At 49.0% G+C, this 13,978-nt stretch overlaps 1 protein-coding gene across 2 annotated transcripts in view; it reads right to left on the bottom strand.

Moving 5' to 3' along the window:
• OVOL2 (ovo like zinc finger 2) overlaps nucleotides 1–10,015 on the bottom strand; it is a 28,734-nt gene extending 18,719 nt beyond the window's left edge. For both annotated transcript variants that reach the window (XR_014778058.1, XM_084775895.1), the window contains exons 1-2: nucleotides 7,370–10,015; nucleotides 6,469–6,710 (exon numbers count right to left, since the gene is read on the bottom strand). Coding sequence is in view for 1 of the 2 variants with exons in the window: in XM_084775895.1 (XP_084632021.1) it covers nucleotides 6,469–6,710; nucleotides 7,370–7,469 (342 nt within the window). In the remaining variant the exon portion in view is untranslated. The remainder of the gene's footprint in view (nucleotides 1–6,468; nucleotides 6,711–7,369) is intronic.
• Nucleotides 10,016–13,978: the final 3,963 nt, after the last annotated feature.

Below are 13,978 nucleotides of genomic sequence, written 5' to 3'. Positions count from 1 at the left end.
AATAAGTAAATAAATAAGTAAACCAGAAGAAACCAACACTCACCGGGTGCTGGGGCCTCACACCTTTAATCCTAACACTTAGGAGGCAGGGGCAGGAGGATCGATGTGAGTTTAAGACCAGCCTGGTCTACAGAGCAAGTTCTAGGACAGCCAACACTACACAGAGAAGCCTTGCTTCAAAAAATTGAAAAGAAAAAAATTAATAATTAACATGAGAATATTTTTTAAGATTTATTTATTATTATGTATACAGTGCTCTGCCTGCATGTACACCTGCAGAAGAGGACACCAGATCACATTATAGATGGTTGTGAGCCACCATGTGGTTGCTGGGAATTGAACTCAGGACCTCTGGAAGAGCAGACAGAGCTCTTAACCTCTGAGCCATCTCTCCAGGCCCCATGAAAATGTTTTTATAAAGCTCAGTACCATGCATTATGAATACTTTCAAAAGAGAGAGAGAGAGAGAGAGAGAGAGAGAGAGAGAGAGAGAGAGATCGAGCCAACAAGATGGCTCAGCTGATAAAGGTGCCTGCTGCCAAACCTTAAGTCCTGAGTTTAATCTCAGGACCCATATAACAGGAGAGAACAGTCTCTCACAATGTATGCCCCACACACAATAAGTAAAAATATAGACTCAAAACAAATTTTAAAGAAGCAACTAATCAGGATTGCCAAAGAATTTGTCAATTAATTGATTCATAAATCTTTACTCATAATAGAAACCAAGATTCCTGTTGTTGGGTTTTCTTTCTCTCTTCTTTTTCTTTTTTTCCTGAGACAGGGTTTCTCTGTGTAGCCTTGGCTGTCCTAGACTTACTTTGTAGACTATGCTGACCTTGAACTCCTATCGATCCACCTGCCTTGCCTCCCAGTGCTAGGATTAAAGGCGTGTGCTACCACGCACGGCCTTATTTTTTCTTAAGTCAAAACTATGATGCCCCAGTTGCCCTGGAACTCGCTTTGTAGACCTGGCTGCCCTCAAATTCAGAGATGCGCCTGCCTCTGCCTCCCAAGTGATGGGATTAAAGGTGTGCATCACCACACCCGGCTGTTTTTGTGTTTTGAGATAAGAGTTGTGCAGTCTCTAGGTTAGCTTGGAGCGGTATCCTCAGCTTCCTGTGGTGGCGTTATGTGTGTGCACAAGCAGGACTCAATTGCTCTTTTTTCTTTCCTAATAAATTAACAACAACAAAAAAAAAAAAAAAGAGGGAAAATCTGTCTCTACAGAAATATGCTTGCTAGGGATCTTAGGGTGTGGTTCACTGGGAAAGTATGTGGTTAGAGCATCAGCAAGGCCTCAAGGCCATTGCAGGGTAGGCATATAAGGAGGAATAGAAGTCTGACTTTCACACGAACTCTGGTGCCCCATATTTGACCATGTCCCCTGGATGGGGAGGCCTGGTGGCACTCAAAGGAAAGACAGCAGGCTACCAAGAAGAGACTTGATACCCTATGAGCATATACAGGGGGAGGAGGTCCCCCCCAGGCACAGTCATAGGGGAAGGGAGTAAGGGAAAATGGGAGGGAGGGAGGAATGGGAGGATACAAGGGATAGGATAACAATTGAGATGTAATATGAATAATCTAATAAAATATATTTTTTTAAAAGTAGAAGAGCTAAATAAAAGTCTTAATGCAATCAGCTACAGCTAGCAGATCAACGGAAGTGGACTATCAGTCTTTTGAAATACCAAAATATTTATGCCCCAAACATCAAGAACTCCCACCACCACAGAAGGGTACCAAACATACACTGCCTCTTTATGGAACACAACCCTCCCTTTTCCCACACGCCTGTGATGTGTGCAAACTGAAACCCAGTAACTGGGCAAGCTTAGAGACCAATGCTATCTATCCCACACAGCTTTCTGTCATAGGCGATCTCTACCTCTAAGGACCTCTGCTTTTAATCTTACGTGACTTAAAAAGCAGCATGTGACGAGGACTAAGGACTACCTTAAGCCCTAAAATCTGCTTGAAGCTAACACAGAGACTGAAAAATGCCTGAGGTGACTCACTGAGCAAAAGCCGGACTGCTGGGACCTCTACCAAGCAAATGACCCACTGCTCCAACAATTAACTTGCAAGTAGATAAAAAAGGGCAGAGGGAAAATGTGTAAATTAAAAGCAACTAAAGGCCATGCCACACGTCAATCACAGCGTGTGGGCTTTCCATGGGCCCGATTAAACAGACTGCGCGAGAGTAGGCATGTACAAGCCATTTAACAGTGTGAACACATAATCCAAGTGGGTGTGAGTGAGGCACATTTGGAACCACTTGTAATTGAAATACATTCAGCCATTGCTTAATGGCGGATCCATTCCAAGAAAGGCCGTTAGGCAACTTTACCATCGCAGGAACACCACAGAGTGTATTTACACAAGCTGGCTGTGACGTCACGCAGCATCATAATCTTACAGGATCACAGCTTTATGTATGACCTATAGTTATGTGGAACATGGCTGAAATATAACTGAAAATTGCTTCAAAGTCTTAAGTGAGAATAGAAGGCAGTAAGGGCTGGGCTGGGCAGATATTGGCTATTCTGTCTCTGAAACTCTTTGTAATTAAAATTGATAGGAAAAAAAAAAGGGGGGGGCACAATTTGACATACACTGTTAACCATACATTCAAAAGTCAGAAGAAAGGTGGAGGTTTAGGTTCGTTTGTTTGTTTATTTTTTTAAAGATTTATTTATTTATTGTATATGCGTGCTTTATCTGCAGAAGAGGGCATCAGATCACATTACAGATGGTTGTGAGCCACCATGTGGTTGCTGGGAATTGAACTCAGGACCTCTGGAAGAGCAGGTGGAGCTCTTAACCTCTGAGCCACCTCTCCAGGCCCCTTGTTTTTGTTTTAATTGAGACAAGGTCTATATAGCTCTGGCTGACCTGGAACTGGATATGTAGACCAGGCTGCCTTTGAACTCACAAAGATCCTCCTGCCTCTGCTTCCAGTGCTGGGACTGGAGGCATGCTCCACTAAGCCTGGCTGTACTTCTGAAGAACTCACAGGGGACAGAGAGGCCAAAGGAAAAGAGGGCAGATTAGGATCGGGTAAGAACAGAAATTCATCCGCTAGTCTCTACTTGCACCTGGGTCCTGCCAGCCACAGTGAGTCAACTCACGCAGTCCACTCTAGATTTTTGTTCTGGGACAGACTAAGAGACGGAGAGCACCGCCTGCCTTTCCAGGGTTTGTCTAGCCCACAGTTAGAGATCTGCAAATGAGGTCCTTGATTGGACCCAGATGCACATATCTCCTCACCACAACGTGTTCTTTAAATGACAGAATCCTCGGTGTTAAAGAGATCACGTCACGACCTGCCCCACAGCCCACAATGGAAGGTCAGAGAGACAGAGATGACATCTTCCCAACAGCTTCCTAGCTTTCTTCCCAGACACTCAACAGCAACACAGCTAGGTTGCCAAACCCCAGCTCTCAGCTGCAGGATAGCACAATAACATAGCCTTCAGTACGGAGCTGTCAGGCGACTTCCTGTTGGGCAGTTTGCGCGTACACCAAGTGCCACTTGGTGTTCCCCACTCATTCTTTCAAGCAAGATAACCCCAGCCAAGTCTCCCTTCGTCAGAAGCCTTCGAATGCTGCTCCTCTGCCCCTGTCCTTGGCTTCAATTCCGGCTCTAGGCTGTCAACTCTGCCCCTGATCCTAGTGGGTGCATTTCCTATCCTTTGCTCACCACAGCTCTGCTCCCTTTCCATACTCAGGGCTCAGCCCATATCACCTGAAGATCAGTCACCCCATTTCCACACCTTTCCAGTCCATTTCAGGAACCCTTCCCCTCTCAGCAATTGTAGGTTTTGCTGGCGCTCCTGGTTTGGTCCTCACTCTCCTCTAGCAGAGACGACACAGGTGTTTCACCACCAGCTCAGAGACTCCAAGGTAAGTGAGTTTTGGACTTGTTGCATCCTTCGCTCATTTATCCTCAGGTTGTGTTAGGTATGTAATCACAAGTGTCTTTATTTTACAAATAAGGAAACTGAGGCCCAGAACAATGAAGAACCACTCAAGGCTATAAGTTCCTAAGAACTTCCAAATGCCAGTTTTTAGATCCTTAACCACACTACTGCTAGAATGTTCCGGAAGGAACACACCAGAGCGGGAGCGGTTTTTAATCTCCTGGCTGCCTTGCACACAGCAGACATAATGTATGCTACTGCATGTTTGTTTGTTTTCCTCTGTTCAGAGCACAGGCTCAAACCTGCCCTTTCATTGGGCCTACAAGCCCACTGACCAATGTGTGTCTTCAAGTTTTAAAACTAAAGTCATCAAAGCGTACCCGCAGCCGAGACTGCAACTCCACTACGGAGTGCTTGTCTAACAAGCTTTCTTCCTCTTCTAGTAAAAAAAGCCTAAAGCTCAGCCAGGCGTGGTGGCTCACGCCTTTAATCCCAGCACTCGGGAGTCAGAGGCAGGTGGATTGCTATGAGTTTCAAGGCCAGCCTGGTCTACACAGAGAAACCCTGTCTCAAACAAAATCAACCACAAAAACTAAAGCTTGTTTGTTTTTTGAAACAAGGTTACTCTTCGTAGTGTTCTCTGGCTTGGAAATCCACTATGTAGACCAGGCTGGGCTGTAACTCACAGAGATCCAACTGTCTCTGCCTCCTGGGTATAGGGACTAAAGGCAAAGGCTACTCTACCAGGCTAAAGAATTAGTTCTTAGAGAAAATTCTTTTTGAGTTCTGTATGCCTTACGAAGTAGTCACACAATATGCCAATAGGTGGGCAATTTAATCAGCCATTTTAAAACTGCCAATACCAGGGCTGGTATTTCCAGAGGTTTTGGCCATCCTAATACCAAGATGTCTCTCCATGTCTCTCCTAGAAAGGATGGGTAGGAATCTGAATGCCTTCAGTGAATAAAAACTCCCTAGGAAATGGGCAAGTGTGGGAAGCAGGCTGCTAGTTAACCGTCTGCAAAAAAATGCCCAGGCCCCTCCCCCACCACAGAGGCAACTTATCTTGGAAATGGCTGGTTTATTGACTCCCTTAATCCGAGTTCCAACACTTGTGTCTGCCCAAGGCAGAAAAGCGATCTTCCAAAATCTTCTGAGGCTGACTTTCTCTCCTTACCAAGTCGGGGTGGAAGAGGAGCAAACTAACTACTGTCCATCCCAAAACAACCTTACAATTGTCTTTCTAGCCTAGTGATAAATATGCAAGTGGGGCACTTTGTAGAATTTCCCAAAGGGCAAGAGCTATCCGCTTCAGGAAAACTTTTCCCTCCCACTTAACCCCACCTGGCCCAGACGCTTCCCAAACCTCAGCACGCTCTGTGAATTACAGTCCCCTCGTCTTCTTTGCCTCCCCCTGCCCCCCCCCCCCCCGGGCCCAGCTCGAAGCATCCTAAAGAGTTTTTCCGGTGCTCTAGTCTCAAACCCTAATTCAGAACCAAATGCGCCCGGGCCCACCCTTGGGGAAAGAAAAGGAACCGTTGCTTTCTTTATTCCCCACCTAACTGCCGTCTGGGTTCACTTTCCCTGCCCGTATGGGTCGGGAGTCCCGGCTACTCTGGGGCTCCTACAATTATGGCCTACTTTATGCAAGGTGATACTATTGCCGGCCAGGCTAGGACCTGGGGTTTTAAACACGTCGCCTCCCCTCCCCCTCTCACTGGCTGGGAGTCAGCGGGGCAGGATTCCTTAATCCTGGGGGTAGCGGGTTATCTTTGAACAGGTGGTCCTGGGAGTTTCACCCAACAAAGCGCTGAGGGCCATCCAGATAACATGTTGTCTACAAGTCTATAGCTTTGAGGGGCACAGACATTCCAATCCACTAGACAAGGTACGCTAAAAAATAAAATAAAATAAAAAATAAAAAAACCAACAACAACAAAAACTGCAGGTGACCCCTTTTGCCTTTTAGCCACTAATTTAATTCGTGAAGATTTGAAAGAAAAAGCAAACCTAAAGTCCCCTGCACAAACTTCCCTTCTAACTAGCTCCACCAGGGCTCTGGGAATAGCGGTGACTGCGAGGCCCACTGTGTTCCAAGACGCAAGGAGGAAAACAAAACTCTTAGGACCTCTAGGTGCCAAGAACTGCGTCTCAGAAGGCATTACGTCTAAGATCCCGGGTCGTGCTCCCTCTCTAACCCAAATCTCGGGCCGTCTAGTCTGGCCTTGGACACAGGGTGGACAGCTGAACCGAGATAGCTGGGCTCGATCTTCAGTCGTTCCCGAAGCCACTGGCGGTATCAGACAGGGCCACCACCCTGGGGGCTGGGTCCGCTTAGGATGCTGGCGGCCCGGGTGGTGCGCGCGGGACTGGTCGCGCATAGCCTGGCTGCCGGCCAGGGGCAGGTGCACTTGTGGCGGGCCAGTGTGCGGCGCCTGGGCTCCAGTGAGCGGGAGGGCGCGGCAGGGAGGGGCGCCGGGTCTCCAGAGCCGGACGCCAGGGCGTGGTGCAGGTGGCGGCGGGGGCAGAGTCGACACCCTACCTTGATTTTTGACCTGGCAACCGGGCGCTGCATCGCTGCCAGGTGTCCATCGGGGCCTTCGGCGTCGAGAAGCTCCAGAGTTTCAGGTTCCGGAGCGCGCGGGGACGAGCTGCTCTCGGCCCCTCCGGGTTCCCCAGCGCTACTGCTGCTGCTGCTGCTGCTGCTGCTACTGCAGCCGCTGCTACTGCCGCCGTCGCTGCGGCAGTCTTCGGGGGGGTCGCGTAGTAGACAGCCCAGGCTTACTGCGGAGGGAAGGGGCCGCACCCCGACACTCAACCACACGCGGCGTCACGCCCGGGCGCCCACGGCAGTTTGACCTGCGGGCGGTGCCGCCGCCCCGCCCCGGACCTGGGCACCTCGCCAAGTGGGCGACGTCCCCAGGGTAGACGACTCAGCCTGGCCGTCGGCCCCTCGAACTAACTTAGGGTGTCAGGAGATCGGTTCTTAGGCCAATCTCGGCGTCCACTAAGCACCCGGGTCCATGCTCCGTGGAGAAACCCGCGCGCCAAGTTTCCTCTCGCGCCCGCGGAGGCGGGTATGCTCTCGCCTTGGCTCGCTCCAGAGAGGTTAGCGGACCTTCACGCGAGGCTTAGAGGACGTAGGGGGCATGGGAACCCCCAGTACCTTCCACCCCCTTCCAGGGCCACCTCGGCCCGCGCTGCAGCCAACGGTCCCGCCGCCAGGCAATTACCCCTGTCTAGGGAGAGCACCGAGCGTCCCAGGTTTCCCAGTCTGGATCCTTGATTCCCCTCCGGCCCCCCACCTCCCTCAAGACCCCCGTGACCCCGGTCGAGAGAGGATAAGGGTGGGAACTGCAGCCCTGGTTCGGAGGAGGAGGGCCCTGGCCACCCTGCCCCCACCCGGGAGCCCCGCGCCCAGGCCCGGCCCCCGCGCTCCTCACCTGGGATGTAAGTGTCTGCCCTTTTGTCATCCGGGAGCTCATCCCAGCTGCGGACCGAGACTCCTAGGCTCCTCCTCTTCACTAGAAAGACTTTGGGCATGGTGGGATCCCCTCTCCCGACTGCGGCCCCCTCCTCCTGGCAGCTCCCCGCTAGTAGCGGCGGTGGAGCCTAGGTTCCCGGGCTATCGGAGTCCTGAGCCCACCTTCCCGCCTAGCGTGCTCTCTTCCTGCACCTCCCGCTGCGCTGCCCGGGCCTCTCCCCTTCACTCCCGGTGACTCGCAGCCTCCGGGCTCAGCGACACCTATGCCTTAAATCGCGCGTGAGACCGCCGGGGAAAAAGTTTCATAAGGTGGAATAGAAAAGGCACCAGGAAACTTGGGAGTGAGCATGCGCCCTGCAACATAACGGTGTCAACAAGCTCGCTACCTGTCCGACCGGTTCCGGCGGCCGGGGCTGCCCTTCCTTAGGCATGAATGTTTGCAAAAGAATTTAACGTCTGATTCTTCCCCCCTCCTCTTTTTAAGGAAGGACTTTTTTTTTTTTCTAAAAATCAACCCTCTGCCTTACACCTCCATCCTGTGCACTTTATATGATAAAGTCTTTAAAACAAGCTCAAGTTCACTCACTGCTCCGGGCACCCCCCCTCAACTACGAGTTGGGGTCTCCCACGAGTTGGCCTCCATCTCCGAAGTGGATTTGTCAAGCAAGCAAGAAATTGACTCTGGACCTTGTGGGACTGTTACCAGGCTTTTCGGAATCTAGGTGGTCGGATGTGGGAGGGTCCTTGGGACGCTTGTCAGGTAAAGGGAGCGGGGTTTTACATAGCATCTAGAACATCCCTCACTAATAAGTCTAAAATTTCCTCGTCTTCGGAGCACGCCGCTTTACTGACCTGTGCCACTCAATCTAAGAAAATAAGGCAGCATCCACCCGGAAACCTTGCACCCCTGGAGTCATTTCACCCAAGATAAACGCACAATCAAGACAAAAGCCAACTGCACGTCCTGTGAACGCAGGACAAGCAGCGAGTTTCTTGTCCTCAGCTCCATTATTGTCTTTCCTAACCACTTGGACCCTCAGATTCGGAGGCAGGAAAGGACCCATCCAGGAAGCCAGAGGTTGAAAATTGATACCTCTCCCCTCCTCCGCCAGCGAAGACTACAAGAAAAGCTTTGAAGGTTTTTTTGTTGTTGTTTTGTTTTTTTCCGTTTACCTTCTTTCCTTCCTGGAGGGGAGGGGGGAGGGTGCTGGTAACAGATACTAAATTTCTAGGGTTGGCTTGCTCACTTTGGGGGCTTTGATGCCCATATACCACGGCCCTGTTGTGCAACAACCCGCACGGCTATGGCCCTGGGCACCCGGCTTCAGGGAGTGAGCAGACAAGTGTCGGCGGCTGGAGGTTGCCAGGCGCGTCTGGCCAGAGGTGCTCAGGCGTCTGCGGTTCAGCGAACCGCCGGCCTCACCTGCCCACAACACGACCAGCTGCGTTCCTGGCCCACACGGCCGAGTGGATCGACACAGAGGCTGCCCCTATCTTCTTCCTCCTTGGAATGGCCTTTAGGGATACAGCAGCCTAGTAACGGATTTCTGGGCTTGGCTTGCGTTTTCTCAGCGCGCACAGAGAGGGGGCGCAGCACTGGCGAAGCTATGGAGGGGAATAAGGCGCAGGCACCAGGACCTCAGGTCCGCCAGGAGGGATTGACCCCATGGGGAATCAATTGTGAATTCCAGGTTTCCTCCCAGAAAATTCTTCTAAGAACGAAAAGGACTTTGATCCTGGTGAACTAGAGGAAGGAGATATGTCTAAAGCGGCACAAGAAAACAAGGCTTCTTGGCTACAGAGTTGATGGCGCAGCTTCTGGGCAACTCTGCAGATGTATTTTTATCTGCCAACAAATTGGAGACTTGCTAGAAAGAAGGAGCGTGGTGAATGAAAGAATAAAAATAAAACCACGAAGGCACAAAATTATCCTCCATCTTTAAGAATCTCCAAAACTTCATTCAAAACTCCTTATTTTATTCAAGAACCATCAGTTCTATTGATGAAGACTGTATATCTGCCTCTCTCCCTTCTTCCGGAGTTCAAATCACTGAACACCTGGGTTATTGTTTTTGTTATTTAAAAAGGTTGCATAGACTTACGCTCTATAAGCTTAGAAAAAGGCTCTGCAAACTTTAAGACACTGAGAATGAAAAACAACACAGTTGCTTTTATTCTATGAGTGGAAGAGTACACATATTTTCTTGAAGTTTCATTTCGAAAATAATTATTTTTTCATACACTACATTTTCATTATAGTTCCCCTCCCCCAATTCCCGCTAGATCCTTTCTAAGAAATGTTGTTGGTGTTATTGTTTTATTTTGTTTTTTCGAGACAGGGTTTCTCTGTGTAGCCTTGGCTGTCCTAGACCTGGCTTTGTAGACCAGGCTGACCTGGAACTTGCAGCGATCCACCTGCCTCTGCCTCCCAAGTGCCTAAGAAATATTTTTAGGGGAAAAGAATCCTAATGTGTTTTTATTCTCTTATTTTTAAAACTCAGTCTTAAATTATGGCCAGGCATAACGAACGCCTTTAATCCTGGCATTCAGGAGGCAGAGACAGGTGGATCAATTTGAGTTCGAGGCCAGCCTGGTCTACAAAGTGAGTCCAGGACAGCCAAGGCTACACAGAGAAACCCTGTCTTGAAAAAAATTTAAAAATCAGATAAAATAAAACTCAGTCTTGATATGTGTTTATCAATATCATTAAAATACAAAGGACCAATCTTTGCCTTCCAGGTAGCCTCAAAAAGAGTATGCAGACAAACTTAATTCAAAACAAAACAAACAAAAACCCCTCCAGGTTGAAGTTGAAAAGGATGAGAAACAGGGTAACGTCCACATCCCGTGAAAAGCTGCAGATGACAGTCTTGTATAAGGTCCTTAGAATGGGCATCCACCTCAGTTGTTTTGTTTGTTATGTTTTTTAGATTTATTGATTATGTAGACAGTGCTCTGCCTGCATGTGTGCCTGCACACCAGAAGAGGATGCCAGATCTCATTATAGATGGTTGTGAGCCCCATGTGGTTGCTGGGAATTGAACTCAGGACCTTTGGAAGAGTAGCCAATGCTCTTAACCTCTGAGCCATCTCTCCCGCCCTCCAGCTCAGTTCCACACTTCCAGTGATAGGATGCTCATCTCTTAACTGCTTTGTAGTCTGCGGTTAGACATATTTCCTTCAGACAGTGTCCATCTCAATGCTCACTCTGTCCTGGGAATGACTATTCCTCAGTGCCCTCCCCCACCTCCGCTTACCACAGGTCAGGAGATTTACATATTCTTAGTTAAGGCTTCCCCCCCCCCCCCCCAGAAACTACTGTCAGGCTGGAAATAGACAGGTACAGACCAGCTCAGTGACATGTGTAGAACACACGGCCTTAGAAAGCAGGCTGCTGCTGAAGGAATAGTCCAGTTTTTTATTTGTTTGCTTATTTCCAAGACAAGGTTTCTCTGTGTAGCCTTGGCTGTCCTGGTCTCGCTTTGTAGACCAGGCTAGCCTCAACAGTGATCCATCTGTTTCTGCCTCCCAAGTGCTGGGGTTAAAGGCATGTGCCGCTATGCCCGGTCTGAATAGCCTAGTTTTTAGCGGACAGGTCAGAAATATGATTTTGTGTGTGTGTGTGTGTGTGTGTGTGTGTGTGTGTGTGTCACATTCATTTGCACAAGCAGCATGGGAGAACAGAAGCTAATGCCAGGCTCACCCTTCCATGTAGTATTTTGTCAGTTTCCTGACAGGTGCTGGAAAATAGAAAAGAAGTCAAGCTAGGCATGGCCGCACAGTCTTTAACACCTGGCCTCAAACTTACAGGGATCTGCCTGCTTCTGCCTCCCGAGTGCTGGAATTACTCACAGGCATGCACCACTGCGCCTGGCTGAAGCTAGTGCTCTTACCCACTGAGCCATCTCTCTACAGCCATGTCTATGTTGCTAAGTACTGGCAGAAGTCAGGACAATAAGCCAATGAAAAGGAACAGCTTACAGTAGCATCAACAATATGAAGCTCCTTGCAGTAAGATGATTTATTTATTTATTGCAATAGGACATTTTAAATGTGCAGGTTTGAGTTGGAGAAACAGATATTCAAGAAGACACTCATCAGTGGGGTGTGGTAGCACAGGCCTGGAATCCCAGCACTCAGAGACAGAGGCAGGCTGATCTCTGTAAGTTCAAGGCCAGCCTGGTCTGCAAAGCAGTTCCAGGACAGCCAGGGCTGCACAGAGAAAAACAAATAAACAAAAAGAAGATACTAATCAGTGGACGTACCATGTGACAGACTGGGAGATTCCAAGCCAGGAAGCCCAAGTCTAGCTATAGATTTATTTTCTGGTTTTGCCTTTGGCTTTTGATTTTTTGTTTTGTTTTTGTTTGGTTGTTTGGTTGGTTTTTGGAGACAGGGTTTCTTTATGTAGCCTTGACTATGCTGGACTCTCTTTGTAGGCCAGGCTGGCCTCGAACTCACAGCAGTCCTCCTGCTTCTGACTCCCAAGTGCTAGAATTAAAGGCATGTACCACCACCACCTGGCTTGTTTGTTTAAGATTTACTTATTTTATGTATTTGAGTACACTGTCTTCACACACACACCAGAAGAGGGCACCAGATCATATTACAGATAATTGTGAGCCACCATGTGGTTGCTGGGAATTGAACTCAGGACCACTGGAAGAGCAGCCAGTGCTTTAACCACTGAGCCATCTCTCCAGCCCCCTTGTTTTTGGTTTGGGGTTTTGGTTTTGGTTTTTGGAGACAGGATTTCTGTGTGTAGCCATGGATGGCTGTCCTGGCCGTGCTTTGTAGACCAGGCTGGCCTCAAACTCTATCCGTCTGTCTCTGCCTCCCTGAGTCCTGTGATTACAGGCTTGTGCCACCTCACCCTGTGTCTTTGTTTTTTTGGGACTGGGTTTTTCCTTGTAGCCTTGGCTGTCCTGGAATTCCTTTGTAGACCAGGCTGGGCTCAAATTCACAGTGATCTGCCTGTCTGTGCCTCCTGAGTGCTGGGATTAAAGGCGTGCAACACCACGCCCGGCCTGCTTATTTATTTTGAAGTACCATCCCTGGTGCTCATCCATGCCTTGCAAATGTCCTGACACTGAGCTACACCCCTTCTCTCGTGTGTGTGTGTGTGTGTGTGTGTGTGTGGTTTCTTGAGACAGGGTTTCTCTGTGTATCCTTGGCTGTCCTGGACTCCCTTTGTAAACCAGGCTGGCCTCGAACTCACAGAGATTGCCTGCCTCTGCCTCCCGAGTGCTGGGATTAAAGGCGTGTGCCACCACCACCTTTGGCTCCGCTGGTTTGAGCCACCAAGGTTGTGGAAATTGCAGCAGCCACAAAGCATCAATGCTCCCATGATCCCTTGCTCTTCCCTACCTTTCTTTTCCTGCTTCCTCCTCTCTCCTTTCTCTAGTCATGTTCCATGTTTCCCCCCAGCCCTCCTTACTAACTCCACAAAAGTAGTGTTAGCTTGCTAACTAATGCCCCTTCCATACCTCTTTGTTAGGAAAGTTTTTATTCATTTCTTAAATGTCCTCCTTGTTATTACTCTTTAAAGATCTGATGCCAACTGCCATGGTGGCACCCACTTTTTTAGCCCCAGCACTTGGGAGGTAGAGGCAAGCTGATGGACCTCTATGAATTTGAGGCCAGCCTGGTGTCTACATAGTGAGTTCCAGGACAGCAAGGACTGTAATTCATCTGGGCATGAAAATTCTTCTTCTTCTTCTTCTTCTTCTTCTTCTTCTTCTTCTTCTTCTTCTTCTTCTTCTTCTTCTTCTTCTTCTTCTTCTCTCTCTCTCTCTCTCTCTCTCTCTCTCTCTCTCTCTCTTTTTAAGATTTTTTTATTTTTGGAGACAGGGTTTCTCTGTATAACAGCCCTGGCTGACATGGACTTGCTTTGTAGACCAGGCTGGCCTCAAACTCAAAAATCTTCCTACGTCTACCTCCCGAGTGCTGGGATTAAAGGTGTGCTCCACCACATCTGGCTTCTTTTTTTTTTTTTAGATTTATTTTTTTAGTTTATGTATATATGTATGAGTGCTCTGCCTGCATGTACACCTGCAGGCCAGAAGAGGGCATCAGATCACGTTATAGATGGTTGTGAGCCACCATGTGGTTGCTGAGAATTGAACTCAGGACCTCTGGAAGAGCAGACGGTGCTCCTAATCCCTGAGCCACCTCTCCAGCCCAGAAATTCATCCCCTAATCTTACCACTTGGGAGGCTGATGCAAGAGGGTCGCAAGTTCATGGCCAGCCTGGGCCACAAATAGTGAGAACCTGTCTCAAAAATTCTCTAGAGAGATGGCGCAGCATCTAAGAACGCAAGCTGCTCGTTCAGGGGACCTGGGTTCAATTCCCAGCACCTACACGGCAGCTCACAGCCAGCTGTAACTTCAGTTCCAGGGGACCTGACATCCTCTTCTGACCTCAGCAGGCGCCAGGCACATGCATGGTACACATTAGATACATGCAGACAAAAACACCCCTACACATGAAAAATAATGTTAAATTTTAAAAGTTGCCAGGCATGGCGGCGCACACCTTTAATCCCGGCACTTGGAAGGCAGAGGCAGG

The sequence above is a fragment of the Acomys minous genome (assembly GCF_964271855.1).
Source record: "Acomys minous genome assembly, chromosome: 3".
NCBI classification, from domain to species: domain Eukaryota; kingdom Metazoa; phylum Chordata; class Mammalia; order Rodentia; family Muridae; genus Acomys; species Acomys minous.
Note: the sequence above shows the minus strand (reverse complement) of the source record. Positions and strands in the feature narration are given on the sequence as shown.